At 48.5% G+C, this 23110-nt stretch overlaps 1 protein-coding gene across 1 annotated transcript in view; it reads right to left on the bottom strand.

The window, feature by feature from the left end:
• Positions 1-8811: 8811 nt before the first annotated feature.
• The window catches only part of ARMH4 (armadillo like helical domain containing 4), a 53977-nt gene continuing 39678 nt past the window's right edge, over positions 8812-23110 (bottom strand). The window contains exons 6-8 of the mRNA XM_035551411.2: positions 13665-13696; positions 9819-9953; positions 8812-9602 (exon numbers count right to left, since the gene is read on the bottom strand). Coding sequence (XP_035407304.1) covers positions 9537-9602; positions 9819-9953; positions 13665-13696 — 233 coding nt within the window. The 3' untranslated portion in view covers positions 8812-9536. The remainder of the gene's footprint in view (positions 9603-9818; positions 9954-13664; positions 13697-23110) is intronic.

Raw genomic sequence — 23110 nt, 5'->3', positions numbered from 1 at the left:
TCACCGGAGCCCTGACGTGATGCATTTTACTACAGCCAAGTTTCAGTCTGTATCCAAGTGAGATTTAACCTGGCTGGAGTGAAACAGAAAAGCAATCAGGCGGTGGATTGGAAAAAAAATCATTTGCTATTTTTCAATATTAAAAATGCAAAAGGTAAATAATCTAAAAAAAACTACATCGGAGGCCCTGAAATTGGCTAAGCGCACATAAATGCAGGGTAAGTCACAGAATCACAGAATCACAGAAAAATTAAGGTTGGAAAATACCTTCAGGATCACCTGGTCCAACCATTGCCCTACCACCAATGTCACCCACTAAACCATGTCCCTAAGCACCAGGCCCAACCTTCCCTTGAACACCCCCAGGGACGGTGACGCCACCACCTCCCTGGGCAACCTGTCCCAATGCCTGACCACTCTTTCTGAGAAGGAATGTGTCCTAATTGTTTTAACTGTTGAAGAGTAGTGCTCTTTGTCCAATTCTTTGTTTTAATTGTTGAAGAGTAGGGGCATGACGTTTCCATTTTTCCACTCATCACAAACGTCGCCCGACTGCCAGGACTTTTCAGCTATGATGGAGAGAGGCTTGGCAACTCCATCAGCCACTTCCCTCAGGACCCTGGGATTCGTCATCAGGTCCCACAGACTTGTACCTGTTTATATTCATCAGGTGGTCTCGAATGTGCTCTTCACTTACAGTGGGTGGGACTTTGATCTCCCAGCCTCCATCTATGGGTTCAGGGAAATGAAAGACTTGGGAAGCCCGTCTACCAGTGCAGACGGAGGAAAAGAAGTTGCTGAGTACCTCAGCCTTCATGTCTGTCATTACCAATCACTCAGATATAGAAACTCTCTCTTAATATAAGAAATTAGCCACCTATAATTGCTTACACACTACTATTTTCACCCCTCGGTCTATTTTAACAAATGTTAAAGGCGCATGGTGGCCCTTGGGGACTCCTCCTGTCACCCCAACGCAGCAGCCCAAAGGGAGCTGGGTCCTCTGTTGTGCTCTTCCTCGAGGCTCTGTGCAGAAGGGCTGCCACTTCTCGCACAAGGGCTGGCGGATGGGAAAGAAGCACTCACACAACCCCTGAGAATCAGCAAGAGTTCTTTATCGCCGGGTGTTTGGTGGCTCCAAGCTAATGCCTGGGGTGGAGCCTGAGCGACGACGAGTAGGGAGCTCGTCGGGCCCTGCTGCATAGCTGTCGGTGTTCTCTGATGGCGCAGAGCAAAGACCTGCTGGGGTAGTCCCAGGTCTGATGTGGCCGAGGTGGATCCACTTCCATGGGTTCCTCCGCCTCTTCTTGTGGACCCACCTCCATGGGCTCCACGGTGTTAGGCAGGAGGACAAGCCCGTCCTTGCCTGGGACTGCCCACATGGGATGCCTCCCATCAGGTATGTTTTCAGGCCAGGGTGCTGAACCAGGGGGTCGCCCAGTTCCACGTTTAGGCCCCATGCCGCTGTCCAGTTCATTTCCAGGCATGGATTCAACGCTGGCGTCTGTTTTACGGCCACGGCTGGGTCCCACGCTGCGTTCTGGCCGATAGGCACGCCTCTGCTCCCCACGGCTCTCTGCCTCACGCTCCCGCCTTCACTCCACACCACCACCGCACCGCTGGTTAGGCCCAGGCCCCCTGCTGCTGGATGTCTGAGGGGCCGGCCTGTTCCCCGCGTCGCTGCGGTGCCAACGATATCTTTGATACATGTCTGTGGGCCGGGCACCAGACGTCCCCCGGGCACTGGTGTCTCTTGTGCCGGAGGTGCTTTCCCTCTGCCCACGACACATCTTCCTCTTGCTAGCTGCCATCCTTCTCGGTGCTTCCTCAGACCGCTTCGCTGTCCTCACACCGAGGAGGGCTGCCGCTCGCCTTGCTCCTTTCTCTAGCCTTCTTCCTGCCACGTACGCTGGCTCTCAGAGGACCGAGTAGCTGAGCAAGTGGCGGGCCAGCTGCAGGGGGACCTGTTTTACAGGGCCCGGGGCAAAGGCGGGGCGGCGGTGGCCACTGTGACCTCAGCAAGCCTCTGTGATGCCCAACATGAGTGGCCCAAAGGCAGCTGTGCTGGGAGCAGCCTGGAAGATGCCCTCACGTGGAGGAAGGAGGAGGGTTGGGGGGGCTGAGGGCCCCTTTTCTGGGGCTGGCTCCCCCAGACCCAGGCAAGGAAAAAGCAAAACTCATGGGCACAATCTCCAGAGGCAAATAAGTGAATGTTAAAGGGCGTACTGACCAGTGGGAATGAAACTTAGAAAAATAACTAAAATAATAAAAATTCTAGTCAATCAATTATTCAAAATAAGGATTTTCAGCTTCCACATTTCAAGCATGATTAAATCCAGTAATAAATATTTAGACTGCAAAATCCCAGATCTAAATTACACCCTGACCCTGGCAAATGATCTCATCATTTAGACTTTGCTTGTGTAATAGCAGCTGTTTTAATTTTCCTGCAGAAATTCGTGATTTATTTCTTAATTTATATGAATAGGGGCACATTTTTTGCATTGTCATTGTTGTTGTTTTTAACCTCTTTTTTTTTTTACCATATTACCAATTTCTTCTCTGTTACAGGAAAAACTGAAGTGCAGAAAAACTGTTAATATCAGCTTTTTCCTTGTAGCTTAATTCTGTTTTCTTTGCTTCAGGTGAAAATGAATTCATTAGCAATGATCCTCAATGACTGCAGCCCCTGCAGCTCCAGACATTCTGAATGAATGCAGTCCCAGTCATTCTGCATGTAAAACCTGGAAAATTCATCTTGAGTGAACTCCCACCTGCCAGTCCCGTTCCAAATGCCTCTGGAAATGTATTTTCCTGCCAAGCCCATGGGCTCTGCTGTGAGGATGCTGCAAGCAAGAGCTGCAAACACCCATGGAAAGGAGCCACCACGTTGGCCTGACACAGCACCCCCCTGGATCTGCCCCCCGAGCACTGAACTTGGAGCAAAACCTTTACGGGGTCCCTCCAGCGCCCTCATTATACATCCTACTGAAATAAGTGCTTTGCCAGGAATCCCTGGCAGCCTCCAGGAAGGGTGGGCGACTTTGCAGCCAGTGCTTGCTTTGGATCCCTCCCGTGCCTCCTCCAGCAGCTTTCTGCGGGCAGTAAGCCTTCTATTAGACGTGGGGTAGGTCTGCTGGGAGCCAGACTGAGAGAAGGCAGAAGGCAAAGGGACTCGGAGTGAATCACAAACCCCTCTGTGATCTGGCAGGTGGAGAATGTGTGTCACAAACTCCATGCACTTCTGTGTAAGTATAGCCCACTGGTTAAACTTCTCTATATCCATATATATATTAGTACATATGCACGCTAATAACAAAATGTGTTCCCAACCAGCCATGTGTGTGCCAACCACAGGGTGCCCAGCAAGTAGTGTTGTGAAGGGACTCCCTGGTGGAAACATTTCTGCTGGGAAATGCCCCTATCGCCCCTGCTGGCTCCCTGTGCCATCTCAGACCAAATCCTTTCCTTGCAGACAGCGGCTGTCCTGCTCCCGAGACCTTGGGAGAGCATCACGGGGCTCCCGAGCCCACGGGAGGCTTAACCAGCAGAGCAGGGAGGCAATTCCTTTTGCTTTGTCCTTCCAAAACACATGGATTTAAACACCCCCAGGCTGGGCTGTCCATGCTGCTCTGCATTGATCGTGGCCTCACGGCCGACCGCATGCTCGTGATTGAATTACACCCACTCCAGCGTGACCTTGGGCTTTGCTCAGCCCCGGGGAGTCCACACCAGCAGTGCAGGGGAGGTCCAGCTCATCCCCTCCACCAGGGCACATATATACCTTGTTCATGTGTTTTTTTCTGTGGCCTCAGAATGGCTCTGCACGTGGTTTTCTGGGGGAAGAGATAAGGGGGCTGTTTTAAGATGACCTACTCCCTCAAATCCATGGTTTGCTAGCAGTCAGGGGCATTAAGAGGAGACCTAATGGGTAGAAAGACAGAGGCTTACAGCAAGGCAGTGTGATCACAGAGTCATTTCCTTAGGGAATAAACCTATGGAAAAAAAAATAAATAAAAAAGAACATTCTCATTGTTTATCTTCTTTCGGCAGGTTTTGTTTTTTCATCGGAAAAAGTCAGCAATGCAGCAAACAGCTTCATGAATACATAGATTACTTCTGGCAGCTGCCAATTAACAAAGACTGGGCTGGTTCAATCCCCACGTGGCCACCTCTCTGGGAGTTTCTTGTTTTGTACAAACCATTTTTCATTACAGAAAATACACACGCTTCACCCAACAGTTCTGGCTGGCTCCTGCTGCGAGAGAGAGCCCGATGTGGGACGGGCAGCGCCAAGGGCTGGCTGTGTGACCCGCTGTGCCCAGCCCCAGGACCTCCATGCGGGACCATAGGACGTGTGTCTGGCCCATGCAGTGACCCAAGGTGTGCCAGGACACCTGCAAGCAGGACTGGGAAGGCTGCTATGAACCCAGCCCATACACCTCCTGCTCACTCTCAAGCCTTTCTGATGCTTCTGCTTGGATGGCAGGTGCATGGAGGTGCATGAGATAGCACAGATCTGCAGTCAGCCTGTGCTTCTACGAGCCATTGCAGCACCTGCATCTGAGACCCCAGACTCACCTGTGCCATATCACTGAGGTTTTGAAAGGTTTGTGCACAGACCCTTGCTCATGGGTCAAACCAGGCAGGAAAAGTGTCCTGGTATGGACAAAGAAACTTCTGGCTACACATAAAGATCTACATCATACACATGTCAGTGTTGGGTCCCATTACAGCTACTGGAAATCCAGCCAGAGGAATTTGGGGTATTATTCATTGTAGCCTAAAGCCGACACCTACCTCCAGGTAAACGTTCTACCCAAAATGTCCCAGAGTGAGACTCCTCAGTGTGCCCCACTGCAAGCCCAGCAGTAGTCCTTGCACCAAATGTGGAAGAAGAAATGCAACATTTGAGTCTCCAAGCAATCACTTTACAGCTTTACCCAAGAGACAGTGCATGCAATGAACCACAGATCAGGGAGACACGGTGCCTAAAGTCAGCTTTGATGGACAGCTTTTTATTTTCCAATGTTTTCATTTAACAAAGTGCTACATTCCATAGTTACAGTATGAGGAGTTGGTCTCGTCCAAAATACAAAACCACAAGAAAGCACAAGGACTGCTAATATCACTCTATGGAAGCAGTGCAGTCCAAAGGAACCTCACCTAGGGTGAACATCTGGCCTTGGAGACACCTTTAAAAACCAGCAGCTGTGGGGTGCAGGACCACTTCAGGGCAAGAACTGCACCCCAGGCGGGCTGGTTCCTCCCGCTGGAGATGGGGCTGTACATGCTGAAAGGGTGGCGCGATGCCTACAACAAATTCTGGCTTGTGCTATCAGGAAATCCCAAACTGGGCATCCACAGGGAAACAGAGGCGAGCTGCTCATCTTGTGCCAAGTCAGGAGATGGTTATTGCTGCAGCAAAGTCGGTGTTGCAGCTGTGTGGGGCTCGGGCTGCATTAGCAGTGGCATGACCCACCTCTGTGTTCAGCATCTCATGGGTCACCCAGCACGGAGCATGAAGGGGCAGAGGGCACTTCTCTGCTGATTTGCTTTGTCCTCTGTTTTTCAAAGGAATCTGCTTGTTTGGCTGTTAATTTTAGAAATGCGGAGGTATAAATTAAACAGTAGAGCTTTAAGAGACCAGAGGCTTCAGCTCCCACCTGAAACCCTCTCCCTGCCCCATCAGCAACCTGACACTTTCAAGCAAATGAATCTTACTCCAGGAACTGTATAGAATATTTCTAAGAGCCTGGTCCAAAGTCTACTGGCCATGGATAAGAGGAGAAGGAGCTGGGAGATGTTTGTGCTTTAAGGACCTGCAGAAATTTCACTGACATCAGGGGCACTGCAGAAAACCCTGTCTGTGCTCCAAAAGCTCCTACATGTTTCACTGGCACCTACGGCTGGTTTTGGCTGTCCCTCTTGCCTCCACTCCAAGGAGAACTGAATTGGAAGATGTGGGGAGCATCCAGGCTCTGGGGCAGATGCCTAACCAAAAATAACTATTAAACACCTGTACTTCAAATGGACGTTGGTTGGAACTCTCTGCACTGCTGAGATGCCCATAAAGTTGGCCAACAGAAAAATTCTGCCAACCAGCAGCTCCCAACCAAGGCACCATGCTCTTGGATAACAAACCTGGGAGCGATGCCATGGCACAGCAGTGTTCAGAGCCACAGCCAGGCCTGTGAGTGAAGCTGGACCACAAGCAAAGTCTTTGGGCAGCCCTCCCAGCCCACAAACTGGGCTCCAGCACAGATCACAGAGCCAAGAGCGAACCGTGTGTTTGGCTGGACATCCCTCTTGGCTGCAACTTGCCCAGTTCATCCCACCATACCCACAGAACAGTCACTCAGATAGCGGCAACGATGTCAGCCCACCCGTGGCACAGCTGAAGTCTGGCATCACAGCCACCCACACCATGTCCTCACTCTCAGAGACACCAGGACAGCCAGCCGATGCACCCAGATGCCACCTTTGTCACCCTGACAGGCAGCACTGCCTTTAAATTCAATTCATTATGTTGGGGAGGGAGAAGAGAGAGAGCGAAACTGGTTGCCACTGTGGAAAGTTAGCGTTTCCCAAGCTGAGGATTTATTAGCACAACAAAAGGCCGCGGTGCCTCCCCTCCAGCCTTTCCCATCCGTCAATTTGACAGCCCGCCCAAAGAGCTCTGCCAGGGCTGCGGTGTTTGCATTCAGATCAGCACCTCGTTCAGCCATCCCTCCTCCTTGCTGGCCAGGAGCCGGGCGTCTCGTCAGCCATTAACGCAACGTGTGCTGTAATCACAAGCCACACAGGCACGTTACCCTTAGCAGGAAAGCGAGAGGAGGCCGCCCTTCACAGGCTGCTGCTGCACCAAGCCCCGCTGATTCCCAGCTATTCGGATCTCAGTGGTACTATTTGGCAGCATCACCAGCAGTTCCTCTTTTCCAGCGTTAGCTCAGGTCTCTCCTTCAGGCTGCAGTTGTACGCAGAGGCCTCGGCCCACCCAGCTCCATGACAGACCCCCTCACGCAGGTAGGGCAGTGCCCGTAGCCACCGCGTGCCCGCCCGCCATGCCGGGCCATGCTCCCCAGAGCACCTTGCAGCTGCCTGCATGGCCTGGCCTGCTTGGTGCTGTACCTCACAAGCTTTTCTGGAGGTGATCTCAAGCAGAGCGGAACCAGTCGCTCTGCCTCACAACCCTTGTCAGGAACACGTCGTCAAAGAGCCCAAGGGAAAACGTTTCCTGGTTCCCCAAACCCCAGCTGCCAAGACTGGACAACAAGCAACGCTAACTGGGCTGTTAACACCCCCCAAGCAGCTCCATGCTTCAAGAGATTTAGAAATGAGAGGGAAACAGGGAGAGATAAGTCCAGAAGGAAAGCTCTTAGCCTGGACCTTTGTTGAAAAGAAGAGGCTTCAGCTTTGGACTGGGGCACCTGGATTTAACGGTGGGCTGCCAGTCAGTGGTTGTTGGGAGATCTGGGCTGCTTTTTGCAAGGCAAAATCCTCCTGATGAATTTTCAGGAATGAGAAGATAGAGAGGAGAAGGGAGCCCTGGCTGGGAGAGCCTGTCCTAGAGGGACTGGGGAGTGGAGACAGCCCAGTGTGCTGAGGGACAGCTTTGTCCTCTGCCTCCCCCAGCCTGCTCCCCACACACTTGATGGGATGGATGTGAGGGCCTCGCACAGCTCCTGGGCTGGAAGACTAGCATCGGTAGCAGCACTTGGAATACTGGTGGTCCCACCTGGCCTTCTCACTGGATGTGAGGAGAAGGCCTACAGGAAAGGCCCTGGGCTCTGAAGAGCGTTGCTTGTCTGGAGTCAAACATCTGACGACTTAATGCCCAAGAGGCCCTGACCCTCTGAAGAGAGAACTGAGCTTCAGGCTCTTCTGAGTGTTGTCTCTACCACGCAAACCCATTAGACATTTGCTTACCATCACCTACATCTGTCTTTGCAGCCTGACAGGCCTCTTCACCTTTACGAAGGATGAAGCCCTGCGTGGGTGCTCCTCAAACACACTTCCACCTCCTCAGAGGCTCAGCGGGACTTGTCTCGGTACACATGCTGTCTGACCTTTTTTCTTTAATCAAGTCTCCTCTGGTGACAGTCGCTGTTCCTTGTATGAAGGATGGTTCCCCACAGAACAGTGATTTCCACCTTGGAAACATGAATATTTTGCATAAATGTAATATTAAACAGTCATTGCACAACCGGCAAGAGAGAGAAAGAAATGCAGCCCTTTGTTTTTAGCTATTTTGACTGTGCAAAGCACCATTACCTTACCCTGCTCGGTTCCTGGAAGGTAAGGCACTGACTGTCCCCCTCTGCACCCTGGTGCCAGCAGCATGGAGGCTTGCCCTCACCCCATGCTTCACCTCCACAGCCCTCTGCAGCTGTCCATCCTACAGCTTCATCTCTTCCCCCACGTTCCCACCTCGACCAGATCCCCTGCCCGGAAAAGACATTGGCTGGGGCAGCCACTGCTTTCCAAGCATCCCCTCATTAGCCGTGAGTCCCTCGGCAGCTCAGCCACCTTTGGTGCCTTCCTGCATTTGGTGGCACAGAGACAAGACCTGCCAGATCTCTCAAAGGTTTCACGAAGCTTTCAGGGGCTGAAAACGCAACTCGCAGTTGGGAAAGGAGGCAGACGCTCCACTTCCACCGCTGTGTGAACGCAGCCTTGGGTTAGGGGTGAAGCAATCACTAGTGCCTACGGACAGGGGGCAGAGGCTGAGGCAACCTCTGCCCTGTCTTTCCTTTTACCTACCTGCACACTGAACAAAAGCTAAGAGATCCATGCAAGACTACCCATCAGTACGTGAGCGCTGGTATTTATTGTGCTGTAACAGACAGTGCTGGTTGAAAATGGACTAAGATTTTTGTCGTGAACCAAGTGTTGAGGCCATTCCCGTGTGTTTCCAAGAAGTGTGGAGCAGAGCTGAAGGGAGGGCTTGTAAAAGAAGGGGCAGGAATCAGGGAACAGAGCGTAGAAATGTGCTTCAAACTGTATCGACAACACGGTACTTGGGCACTTCTCAGGTGACAAGGGATACAGTTCCAGTGGATAACTCATTAATTAAGCAGAGCAGCTAATCTCAGCACTAATGAACTCTAGCTCAGGTAATGTAACATTTAAAATTAACAAATTGGACAGAAGTCATTCACAGCAAAGATTTCCATTCCCATGTTAGGTGAGAGCTATTGTTATGATTAGATTACTGCCAGCCAAGGACCGAAACAGTACACCGGGGTAATAGGAAAATAATTATCCGTACGGATCAGCTCCCGCTGTAACAAGACGCGCTGCGGATCTGAATGAGGCGCCGGGTGCAAATGTGAAATCTCACTATGGTACCAAAACAAATATCACTGCACGGTGCACGTAGAGCATAGCATGCCTGGTTCGCTGGGGTGGTACCAACCACTGCTTGGTGTTCGGGATGGCTGACAGCAGCGATGCAGCAGAAAGTCCTTCCTTCTTTTCCTCCCCCTCCCTCCTTTTAAAAGTCACTGGATATCACAAGGGCACTGCAGTTCGATTCAAAATTCATCTTCGGAGCTGTCGGCTAAGAGCATTACTCGGTCTTGCATGCTGTTAAATTCCCTCTGCTAGGGGAAGAAAAGAAACGTTAAAGAGCTCAATATGCAAACCAAAATGAGCAGCGTCTGGATCCCTCCCCCAGTACTCCAACTAAGAAGTCCAACGCATGTCAACCCAGAGAAACCACTCTCCATAACCAGATGGCGCTTACATTACAACCAAAACAGTTAACTGGGGAGTGGTGGGAACAGGCCGGGGTTTTTCCTTTGCAGTTGCTCTACCTTTCTTTTATGCCTCTTCGAGCCGTTTCTCCTCCGGCGATTCATAATCTTAATGCTGTAGAGCGCTCCAAGGATGAAGAGGGCTCCAGCTATCCCAACTCCTACAGGAACCAGCATCCCCGACATGTATCCTGCCTGCGTTGGAAAGAGACAAGCAGAGCAGAACTCACAACAGCATCCTTTCAGAGGTATTTTCCACTACTCCAGGTGGAAAATACGGTTGGACCAGCTGATCTTGGAGGTCTTTTCCAACCTTAATGATTCTATGACTGCAACATAACCCTACACTTTCATCAGACTTTATTGTATTTGAGTCCTTCTCCCACCTGCATAGGATGGGATCTACTTCCAGGATTCCAAAAAAAGCCTCGAACCAGCCCCACTGCAGGACCTGGATAGCCACCACAACTGCTCACTCACGCTCAGCTTTTGCTAACAGATACTTCCTTCCGACAGCTGAGAGAGCTCAGCATTTGTCCCCTTTGGCATGGAGCTGCGAGCGCTGGGGTGACGTGTCTGCTAATACACTTAGCAGCATCTGTCTGGCCAGCTCTTATTGCTAGAACATGTCTTGCCACAACCAAACTGCTAAATATACCCTGACTGAAGAGATTTATGGAGCTCCCATGCTCCCCAAACAGAGCCAGGTGTCATGGAAGAGCAAGTACCCCGGGACCTGCCAGAGCCCCTTTGGCTTCATACTCAAAATCTGTGAACCGAACGCTTTTGTTTTGCATGGGAAGGAGTCACTTTGAGCAGGACAAGGATGCGGGGGGGCACTCATGCCTGCAGCCAGTCTTGTCACAGATCAGATGCAAATCAGCCTTAATTCAGTAGTTATGATCCATATGTTTGCATTGCCAAGAGTTTAAAATGCCAATAAATATATATATAGCACAAATAATTTGTAAACATTTTAAATCCTTTCCAAAATCTTCCCAAGTGATTATTACTTTACTGTTTAAATGAAAATTAAGCCAAGCTTTAAAGTGCCAAATTGCTCCAGCATCCTCGCCTAGCTCAGGCTGGGGTCTCAGTGGAGGAAGGGCGGCAGGTACAGCTCCCCCCGGTCACTGCTGCCTTCATTCACGCTGCGGCAGCGGCGTTCTCTGCGGCTTTACCCTTCTCCTACACACCCCGAATCAGATTTTACACCTGCCGAGGGACAGATGTGCGATCCAGAGGATTACCAGACGCCTCTTAGCAAGACTCAGTCCAGTGCTCGCAACCATGTTCATCTGCATTCCCAAACTGCAAGACGACCTAACAACACATGCTTACGCTGTAATTGCTTTTCTTCCATAATCCGCTGAGTGGGAAAAACAAAGGCAGTCAGTGCGTGCTGCCCTGGCTTCACAGGCTTATCTGGAGAACGAAAATACCTGCTTTCACCTGGGACAGACACAGACGAAAACGAGGGCTGTTTTGCCTCACAAACCCCTCCAGATCCCGCTCGGCTCTTTAAATAGTAACATCTTTGTGTCTGCACTGCAAAGCTGGAGGGCTCAGGGCTTCAGCTGCATCCCGCAGCTTCCCCGCGATGCCTCCCACAAAACCCAGCCCCGCTCGGCACACGTGCTGGGGGGAGCTGTGTGTGGCACCCGAGTGCCCAAAAAGGAGGTTAGTGAGAACACAGCTAAAAGGCTGCGTCTCTGCGAGGCAGTTAAGGTGCCTTAATTGGGTGACCTAATTAGCGCAGCGTGGGTTGTGCTATTTCTGGAACTTTGCTGCTGGCACAGGCGGTGAGGGGAGGCTGGCAATGCCTTTTTAGCTGCTGCCCCGTTGAGTTTCCATACCAGAAATCGCTGCCTTTAATACAGTGAATTCTCCTGTCTGCCCGTGAGCCCTTCCCAAGCCTGGCCAGCAGATGCCCTTTTGCAGCATTTCCACCCAAGCTGGGCCATTGGTTTATACCCCAAATGCCAGTGATGTGAGCCAGGTGCAGGACCTATCCTCCCAGCCCTTCTGCATCACGTAGCCCATGCTGTGAGGGCTTTTGCACTTGCTTGATACAAAATCCCATCTCACAGGCAGCTCCAAAGCCATTTTTTTTTACCCCTTGCCCATGGGGAAGATTACGTTTCTTTACAGACCCTAGGGATGCTTTTAGTACACCCAGTCCGTCACTGTGACCTTCCTGGCTCTGCTGGAAGTTGAGATAACAGCAATAGAGGGGACTTCAGAGGAACCTCATGTCCCTTATTTTCTATTCCCAAGACAACATCAGTACAGCGTTTGCAGGAGACAGGATTGATTAGCTCACTGCCCCATGCTCCTGGTCCCACACTCACCACACAGTCCCCTCTCAACAAGGAAGATGAGGAATCGGGGTGAGCAGGTTAATCTGTGAGTGCTGTGAGTGGGTTTTGTTGGGCTTTTCTAAGAGAAAAACATGATTAAGGAAAATGAGCAAGGTGGAAGATCTGCCTCCATGTGTCTGCCGTACCCTGCAGGAGGGAGATGTCTCTCTGGTCAGAGGACACTAGCAGATCCCTGGTTATACCAACCCTGCAAGAGGTTCAGACCCTACAGAGCAACTCCGCTGGCGAGTGGAACATGCACCCAGCTCATGGGGAAGGAAGGAGGTGGCCAACAAGATGCCAAAAGGGATGAAGTGAAAGCTCTGGCTTCAGTGAGAAGATGCCCGATGTGCCCAGGCTCGTGTGGTGCCAGCAGGGTAGGCCCGGCGTGAGCGGGTGACACGCATGCACGCTGCATGCAGCCCGGGCACTCTGCCGGTCTCGGTGTCTGCTTGTTACCTTTGTCAGGAAAACCATTCTCTGTCCTTTCAACGTTCGCTCTGGCTGAATCCCAGGCCAAGATGCTCTGCTATGAGCAAAGATGGTACTAGACATGCCTCCTTCCTAGTGTGGGCAGAAAACCAACTCAACAAGGGCTGGGCGGAAACCCTCCTCAAACCTTCCACTCCCCCGTCCTTGAAACAGGTGCCCAGAGCCCTGCTCTCTTTTCAGACTTGGTGCTGCTGAAATTTAGTGGGGGTGATATTGGAGGGCTCTGCTCGCTGGGTGACAATCTGCTCAAACTTAGCTGTGTGTTTTTAGGGGCTGAAGTTTCCTATCGAGTCATCGTTCCTTGAGTTTTTTTGTGTTGTTTTTTTTTTCTATATTAACTCTGGTCCTATTCAAGAGTTTCTAAGCCCCGCTGAATTACAAAATGTTCTTGTCTTAAAACACTCCTGTCACCTCATTTCTAGCTTCACTGCTTTGCCATCGTCGACATAGCATTTGGAAGGTTTCACAACCATTTCAAAATATTAATATTTGCCCTAGGGTAGCAGAGCCTGAAAATCCATCAGAGTCTGTGCCTGGTACAACTCCTGATTCCACGTACCCCCGCACTGTAATGTCAGGGAGAAAAGATCAGGAGCTAGTATCTTTTCATTCTTCCTGTGTTTGCTTTTTGTCCTTCCAGGAGCCTTCAGCTCCTCCTGCACGGGGGGCAGGAGAGGTCTGGCCCAGAGGCAATGCACTGAGATGCACAGCCAAGTTTTGGGCTTAAAGAAAAGGGGTGAGGGCAAATTAGAGGGCAATAAAAAATGTAACTTGGGTAGTGCAAAGAGAAGGTGACTTTTGGGTGCAGAGAAGTCCCTCAAACACCCCTGTCCCTCGTCCTGCTCCCAGCTGCTACTCCTCAGGGATGTGCTGTGGATTTACACCAATACACGCAGCAGCAGCATCTGGTTCATTGTCTCCTGGAGAAAAATTTAAGCCCCTTCTCAATCATCTTTGTAGAGATAAAGAACTGCACTGACAAGAGCTTACTTATTCCTGCAAGTAAAAATGGTGCTGCTTTTAAAGTCATTGAGAGAAACACTGAGCCTCTTACCTTATCTTTCAGCTTCTCCATCCAGCTTCTCACTGAAAAATAAGACAAAAAAGCTGTAATCATGTTACTTATATTAATTAGTAACAAATGATAATGATAGTATTGAAATAGACACTAATTAACTTGACAAGCTGATAACATTTTTCATTAGATTTCCTCTTTTGTTCATGAAAAAGAGCAAATGCAGCAAATCAACAAGAGAAACTCTTTATGTGAGTTGGCAGGCAAGAAGCTTGCTTTTGCCTGTGCAATCCACATCTTTGGAGTGATTAAAAGAGGAAGATGTGAAACAGGATTTCAGGTTGGGGGTTTCGAACCAGTACTTCTCATACACACACTGGGATGGCTGATAAGGAGATCACCTTACGACAAGGCCATCCGCTTCACTGGCCAAATCTACGTAGATATTGCTCTTTCTGTTAGGCATAAACCTGTACAGATCCCTAAAAAAAGTATTATCCCCTGTCTTTTATTCCCTTCCTTTTCTGGAAGCAGCGACTGCCTGCTCGGGGAAGTCACCAGGTACCATCTGAGGACGGGGAGAGCATTGGAGGTGCTACGCTACTAAATCAAGGAAAATTGTGCTGCCGTCACAGAGACTTTCAGCTCTAACAGTCACTTTGAGTCCCATGAAATATGGTACCCGAGAATTAAACGTCTTTAATGGCATCTACTTGGGGATGAAATATTAAGCTGATCTCAAAGAACTGCAGGCACTTGGCAGTGATTCCAACAGCAGCTCTGCATTTGCCTGCACTGCACGGAGGACCAAACACTCAGCATTTAAGGTATCAGCTGTTGTTTCAAGCAAAGAGCTGAAGGTATCAGGGCTCAGCAACTGTGCTGTAAGCCCTAAGCAAGGTTCTTTGGTGCTCCAGGAGGACATCGCTACAGGCACAAGGGTGATCTCGGCTGCACCAATGTCTTTCTGAGGGTTATTTCTCCCAGGGTACATCAGATCCCAAATGTAACACGCTGATTATGGTGGGAAACCCATTTCCAAGCCTGCTTTGTTTCAGAAGCTCTCTTCAGAGCTTTTGTTAGCAGCATTAGAGCCCGCCTGTTGGTGTGCCACTCAGGGTAGCCATCCTTCTGCAGTGACAGCATGGCTGCGAGGGTGCAGCTCCAAGGCCATCAGCAAGTTACCTTTTTATGTCTCTGACACAATATTGAGAAACACAGCCGTAAGGAAGCAATAAGACTCGGCCCAGACATCAGCACCACTGAACTAAACTATGACTTTGAACAAGTTTGAAGGGATTTGGATACTCTCTTTTTTAACTGTCAGTAGCATGACACTTTCCAACCAGAGGATCCTAAATTATCTAGAGGTGAAAAAAGCATGAAACAGGCAGAGTAGCATACACACAAAGTCAGCTAGCTCTGAAGGTAACTAAGAAAAAAAAAAAACTACCAAGGAGACATACTCGGACACCCACAGCACTAGAAGAGGATGAGAGGACTTCTGTGACCAGCTCTTCCCACCAGTTGTCCTGACCTGCATGGACTAGCCCGTGGTGGTACAGAGGCACCACGCAAACTAGGAGGGTTTAACTCTATTGATGAAGATGCCTTCACCATCATCCTCTGCCAGGCCAAGACTGCCAGCCTTGGATTTCACTCCCATGGGAACACCAAAGAGGGGGGAAACGCATGGTTCCCCTGGACTGGGTTTCTCAGATCGGTTTCTCAGCATAACACCAAAACAAACATGGTTTAAGTGTCACGTAGACTTCACGTCTAAGTCACTCACAAGCCCCAGCTCTGCTGCCTTCCTGACTGACATGGAAGAGACCCAACACTGGGAAAATTCTGCTTAAAACCACAAATACCCCAAACCAAAGGAAGGCATCCCAAAACTCTGGCCAAAGAGCCTTCTGATGACTCTCAGTTTTTAATGATGCTGTTGTGCTGTATTCCAGGCTCCCAGGAGGAGCAGTGACGGTGACTCAGGGGCACACAGCAACAGCCACAGCTTCAAAACTGCACTGCATGTTTGGAAGCTCTCGACTGATGTCCTCCATGCACATGTACGGACAGCTACATGTGTACAGAGCCACCTAAAGCTGCCATGATGCCCACTTGGCCCCAGCTCAAGCTAAGCACAAAGCTTATTTTTATGTGCCTTTCACAGTAACTGTGTCGGATCAGTGATCTCATCAATAGCCCACCCACTTGCTCGTAGCTGAACAACAACAGTGCCTCTAAAGCAGCAATTAACTCCGGAGTATTTCCGACAGTTCACATGTAGGGCTGCTATTTCCACCGGGGAGATGATCTCATAATACTCTACTCCCCGCTTTCAACAAATACAAGTTCAGGCTTCATTCCCCTCTGCTCCACAATACGACAGCAGCTCTTGGGACTGAAGGACACTACGGTACGAACCCAAACTTGCTGTTTATACAATCGCCTATTATTAAAACCAACCTCATTTTCAGCAGGGTAGAGCACGTGTCAGATGCCTTCAGGAATCAGCCCAAAGCACCGGGCTGGCCATCTGGATCTCGTGACAAGTCAGTGAGCATCACATTGAGCACTTTACAAACACTCTCAGTGCTACTAAGGCACAGAATTATTTTAACACCTTTGAGGAAATGACAAAGCACTGTGCCATTAAAACCAGGCACTTTCTGTTCCAATTATTCACATATATGAGGACTCTACATGTGGGGAGGAAATAAGGCACTTTTTGAAGTTAGGCTTGATATCTATGCTAAATGGCTACCATCAGTTAAATCTGGACTGCAGCCTCTCATTAGGGATAATTATACATAATTAATATTCTGAACTTAGTCTTGGAAGAGGAACATTGTGGATGGGATCATCTCAGAGAAACAAAACACTCTCCAAGAACACCAAGAGACTTGCCAATGAGGCCAGGCAAATAATCAGTAACAAATACTCCATTCCATGTGTTTTTCATCATCCCCCTTTTTTCTTTCCTTCCCCAGACACTGAATGTCCTGAACAAATGGCAACAGCCTCAGGGTGTGAAATTATTAACAAGGGCCTGCAGTGCCAGCCCCTATCCCGTGGCATTTTAAGGATCACAACCAGTACAAACTCTGCCTCAGCTTAATTTTGAGCCCCGGGTTTCAGAGGGAGCTGAGTTAGACAATTGCGGAGCCCTTCTGAAAACCGTCTGCATAATCTGACATTTCCTCAGTGATTTATATAATGTCTGCATCTCTGCAAATTAATTTTAAATAACATACAGCTTAAGATTACTGACACAGGTCAGCCTGAGCACTGAGTTGCACAGGGGGAGAAACGCCTGTGCCAAACACAGAGCACGTCTGGAACTGCCATCAGAGCAGCCCGGGATGAGTTCAAACAGTTACAGATGCACGGAGCTATTTTTAGTCATTTTTACCCGTCAAAAGCGTGCAGACAGCTATTAAGAAGCCACGGTGCCAACAGCAGGGAAGTTACGCTCACTAAACGAGGTCCAACAACCCCTTTCACCACTGGACTTTGCAACGCTACGTATCCAAACCAGCCCTTGTGGGAGATGGCTCTGGTTTCTGCATCAGAAACCTGAACGTCCAGGTGGCCTGGGGGTGAGTTGCTCTGCTCTAGTACACATTTTCTAACTGTCCTTCAACAAGTGGCTTGCAGCAGAGCAGCTCAGGTAAACGCACCGCTCCTCACCCATCAGCTACTAGCACCTTTTCCCACCTCATCCCATGTCTTGGCTCCCTGGAGAGGGCTGCAGCTCCTTGTGCCTCACCTGAACCTCTGGACTTCCTCCCACTTATTTAAGCTGTGGTTTCAGAGGAAAAAACGAGCAGTTTAAGACTACAGATTATTCGCCTCCAAGATATTGCTGACTGTGTGTTCCCATCCCTCAACTTCCCCTTGCATCCCCTATAAGACTAGATTCATCAAGCTTAACCAAACTACCCATATAAATAAATATAAATATAAATACATAAAGAGGGAGGGATCACATATAATTTACAACAAAGAATCAAAGAGGGAGAGGTCCGGAAGCTGCTTGCAAGTTCAGCTGGAAAGGTCCTCCAGCAGCGAAGTTTGCATGATTTACTTCAAGGAAAAATCCAGTATTTGTCACTTCTGACTGAAAAAAATAAAATTGGTTTAGTATGACAGAACATATTCACTGCAAGTCTCAACCACAGCCTGACACTTTCCTCCCAGGGAAAAGCCTGACCTGGCGGTGCTGTGCTCTGGGATCTCTCAGCACCCTCACCTTACAGCCCTGCAAAGCAGAGCCCCTGCAAGAAGGGGCCTTGTTCCACATAACTCACCCAAAAGCAGAGAGAATGTCCAAAAGGAGATCGGAGATCTGGAAAAAACACACAAAATGTGTCCTCTGCAGTGACTCCCGTGGCTACCATGCATCCCCACCATGGAAAAAAGTGGGTCCATAGGTACAGCTAATAGCTGGGCTCCCCTTCCCTCAATCTTATGGGTGGCCTTTGCTCACAACCTCACTTGTTGCTGCTATTCAGAGGACTGTTCAACTTCGAATATGTTCTTCTCTGTTGGTCAGGCCTTCTGAACCTCCATTTATTCTCACCTCAAACCCGAAGGCTGCAGGGTACCAGGGCCAGGCTCTGGGTTTCTACCAGCTGTAACGCACTGCCAGATCTCACCAGAGCCTTTTCCTGCTTCCCTCACCACTGCCCTCAGAAATCAGGAGCACAGGTCCTCCGGGCTGCATGCTTTGTCAACTTGTTGTAATTCTTGCTGCCTAATTATCCGCTCCAACGCAATGATAAGGCTGCTTAATGATTCTGTTCGTTCATTCATTCATTCATTCTCTCCCTTCTCCAGATAAGAAAATGCAAAAACTGCACCTTCTGGTGACGATTGTGATCAATAATTTGTGCCCTCACACCATCAGTTCCAGCTCTCCCTTCCTCTCTTGGAGGCCCTGCTATTTTATCTTGTCACTTCAGTTTCCATCTTCTTAGCTTGTTTTAATCATATTCCTTTTTTTAATCACCATCTAAAGCAACTCTGTTTCTCCAGGACAAAACAGCACATTATCCCTATGGCCGGCACACCTTACTGCATTTTCAGATCCAGCGTTTGCATCTTCATCCCAGAACCGCATGTTGATATCCACATCCAGTACCTTCTCTCCTTCTCTTTCAACAGTTCTCCATCGTGACCACAGAGACCAGTTCTGAAAATGCGGCACCCAAGTTCCTACATATGCCCCAAAGGGAAATTCTGTCCTTAGGACAAAATTCTGACCTGACAATTACATCTGTACCTCCTCAGATGCAACAGGCTGAGAAACCTGCACAAAGTTTAATTCTGAGAAATCAGAAAATATCAGCCGCTTGTATTCTGTCAGGGCATGAAACGACTTTGCTTTCACCTCTGTCTGAAGTCAGAGCGCAGGCCTCCCTCCCTCACCCAGCTCTTTTTATCAGCTCACAACCCAGGTATGACATTTCAGAACAAGACCCCCGCTGCAGCAGGTGCTGTAGAGAACAAAATGACCAGCTTGGCATATTTGCAAGAATGTGGGCTTTTTAAATATGCACTGGTGTGTGTCACTGCAGGGGAAGAATTCACTGCGCTCTGCAACCGATGCAGCTCATCACAACTCTACCAGCATTTTTTTCTCTAAAACAAATGTATTCATCTGTTCCAGGCCTGCACATCACCCTGCTCTTCCTCGTCACCAAATGGCTGGGGTTTGGTGTTGCTCCTGGCCAGGGCTAACAACGGGTGGTGGGCAGAAGGAGCAAACCTTGTCCTTAACGTTAAGACTTTGCTACAGAGACCACCCTGGCAAAATAGTTGGCTCATCTGCAGTGAGAAAACGGGATGTTACAGTCCCCTAAAGCACCTGCAACACCTCCATGGCATGCACCAGGGCCAGCAGCTTGCTGTAGGAAGCTCTCCTCCTCCCTCCCTGACATACCCAGAGGCACACACAAACCCCAAGCTCCGCACCTCGTTGCTGTGCAAGAGGTATAAAAATAAAGAAAAGATTGATTGCTTTAAATCAGTCTGGAGACACCAGGCAATCTGTCCTATTACGTTACGGATTTCATCTCTTTCAGGTAAAACTTTCTGGTAAATGAGGCTACAGAGAACAATTTTGCAAAAAAAATGCTCCGTGCTTCGTCTGCTCAGCTCTGACAACTTAATGGCACAAGGCTGCACCAGCTCCTTTTCCTTAGGAAACACAATGGCCAATTTACTTACTAGCACAAATAAATAATACAGAAAATGGCATTTTGCTGGGAGGCAGCATATTTTTAATTCCAGAAGAAAAACTATTTCTACTTGATGGGAAATTTGATGAATGCATTTCTCTCCACGCCCGATTCAAACAGACTTGAAAGGCAGATAATCAAAGGGTCAAATCAACAATTACCATTTATGGTTTTTGGAAAAAAAATAATAATAATAAACTTCTCCCAGGCAAACTTTGAATTGACCAAGGTAACTTTTACAGTTCCCATGCAACAGTCCATTTTTGCAAATTAAAACTGAATGTCAGGAGGCTGTGATGGGGGGAGCGAAAAAGCCAGAGATGCTGCAGCTGGAGAGAGCCCCACGCATCCTCTCTCCACTCTAACAGCATCCCTCTGCTACTGCGGGATGGCAGCAGAACAGGCACTGTTATTGGGCTGAGTACCTCCAAAATCTCCAGTTGAGGCCATGTGTTCCTCCTGTCTACGGAGAGGAGAGGTCGTTTGGCCATGCTGCTCCTCAATCCACCCGTTCACCTCAGCCTTCTCTAAATGCAAGCCACATAAACTCCCATATCTTCCTCACACGTCCTTAGCTATCTTAAAGGATCAGCAGTTAAACAGAGAAATTTACCTCTGTACCTCAGTTTAAGTCTCAGACTCATCAGGTTCTGAAAAAAAAAATCTTGGCTTGTTTTTTTCTTTCCTTCCATTTAGAGCAAATGTACTTTTCAAAATCATTTTTCCTGGGGACGCTGTATGAGTGATCTGCCCGCAGCAAGCAATACTGAAATGGGGTACTTTCCATTTTTGTATTTAAGACAAATAATGTATTTTTCTTATTTTGGCTGGAAAGATGCAGCGCTTGTCATGAAGTGACATAAAGATCAATAAAGTACTAAATGGCTGGAAATAAAAATGATGGAGTTGACTTTCAAAGGAAAAAATAGATATCGAACTCTGTTTTCAGCAAACAATTATTCTAGTAATTAAACCACAAAGCCCTGAGCATCGATTAGATGCTAGAAATAAAATCTGATTATCTCAGAGACTCATGTTCATGCAAATACTACGGAACATCAGCAGACTGCGCAGTGTGCAGTGCTAGTCACAAAAGGCAGATGTATTTGCCTACATTTGCTAACAAAAAAAAATCTGATTGCAAATTCCTTGTGCATCAAGAACTGAACACTGATTCTCACCGCGATGCAATGCTCTTGGGCTGCAAATAGCCAAAGAGGGGCTTAAGGTTCCTGGTTTGAACACCGGTTCGATAGCCTTGCAATTGACTTCTTGTATAACCGCAGGCAAGTAAATTAATCTCTGCTACTCCATTTCCCATCCTTACTATGGGAATCTTACGGGCATAACGGATAATGTTTAGTTTGTCTTTTCTGTTTCTCTTGCTTGTGTCGGACTCTTCCTACATATTTTAATGGCCTTTACTGTAATATCGCCATCTTGGTGTGTGATGTTTTAGGGTTTAGAAGCTAATACAATACAAATAAATCTACCAAATAAATCACAGTACGACAGTGTTATGCAGAAACAAATGCTCTTTAGGAGGCCATTAGTTTGAGTATTAAAGTATCTAAGGTGCTAAGGAAAAACAAATATATTGACCTTTCCCTGTTCTCATTAGCATGCACTCAGGCAGAACATGGTAATACTTATTCTTGAACGCATTACGTGCAGGGAAGTTTTTAACAAATGCTTGCAGGGAGAAGCAAATTGTCTTATAAATATAGGACCAAAGAGAGAAGAACTCTGCTGCTCAGAAAGCAGCTCTGCACATGTATCAGTGACAGTGCTTAACTGAGAAACTGATCCTGTCCTCACTCCTGCTCCAGGAGGGGGATAACAGACCAAACTCAGCCTTCTCCTAAGTGGTGAAACTCTAGTGAATTCAGCAGAGCTGCATCATTTCTACCAGAGGATGTGCCCTGTCCAGGTGTGCTGCCACATTTTTTGCCTGTAGTGTCCAGTGATACATGCAAATAACCTAAGTAGAATTCTGCGTGGCAGCAGGAGAAGCCCAGCTGCAGAGAGCAGGTGATACACAATTGCTACTCAACAATCTGTGCACAAACTTCCTACCTGATGCTAACGAAGAGTCCACGAAAGACGCTGCTTCATTTAATTCACGTAGTGCCTTACCTGCTGTCCACTAAGGTCAACATGACCCTGACTGAAAACCATACATATATGGTCTTATATATACCTTATATATTAAGTCCCAAATGGTCAATACCCATCTCCACTTACGGTAAAATTCACAGGTCATTTAAAAAGGGACAATTAAATAATTAAGTCAAATAAAGGCTGACTTTTTAAATTACTTTTTGCTTGGAGTCTTGATGGGCAACTCATACCTGCAGAGACTTAGCAATCACTTAATATCTCTCCAAACAATTTCTCTTTGAATGCAACAGGAGAATCACAAAGTGCAAAAGAGAGAAAAAAAATAATGTAGTGCTACAATTGTACAAAAATTTAAAAACTTCTGATCCAAATCATAAATAACGCAAAGGAGCATCTTGAGCCCTAACAAAAAGGAACGCCTTGCTCAGCAACCTCCTGATATGCAGAAAGGGTGCCAAACCCTTCAGCTTTGCTGTCGCTAATCGCCACCGCGATGAAATATCTAGCAACGCCACATGTCAGTATTACGTTTTCAAGCACTTTGCCAAAGGACAGCAAGGAAATTATAGCGCAGAACAAGCAAACCTAGGCACTGCTGTGTCTCAAACACCATCCCGCAGCACGGAGCTGTTGCACCTCCCTGCTGCTTCTCAGGCCAGCACGAGCTGAGAGCTCAAGGGAAAAGCAGGCAGCACCCCTCGGCCAAGGCTCCTGCTCGTGGTGTGCTTTGCTGGTGACTGCAAACTCAAAACTGACCCGAGAGGACACAGCTGTAAAGGACTTGCAAGGGGGAGACAAGTCTGGCGGAGACAACACGGAGGGCTATGGGGACATGGTCTGACTGTCACCAAACACTCCTGCGGCGAGGTCCCATCGCAGGTGCTACCACGCTGCCAAGGAGCAGAAGGGCAGAAGATCTTTCCCTGTTCTTCTCCAAGCTGGGCCAGCCGTGGGACAGGTCTCCTTGGTGGTCAAGTCCATAGAGGTGTTTAGGGATGTGACCATTCAGAAATTAGGTGCATGTAAGGGAAGATCAGACATCATCCCAGGAAAGCTGAAAAAGGGACAAGCCCTAGGTACAGTCACAATGTCTAAGCCCACTTCTGAGCCAACTGCAAT

Source organism: Cygnus atratus, chromosome 5, assembly GCF_013377495.2.
Source record: "Cygnus atratus isolate AKBS03 ecotype Queensland, Australia chromosome 5, CAtr_DNAZoo_HiC_assembly, whole genome shotgun sequence".
In the NCBI taxonomy this organism is placed as follows: Eukaryota; Metazoa; Chordata; class Aves; order Anseriformes; family Anatidae; genus Cygnus; species Cygnus atratus.
Note: the sequence above shows the minus strand (reverse complement) of the source record. Positions and strands in the feature narration are given on the sequence as shown.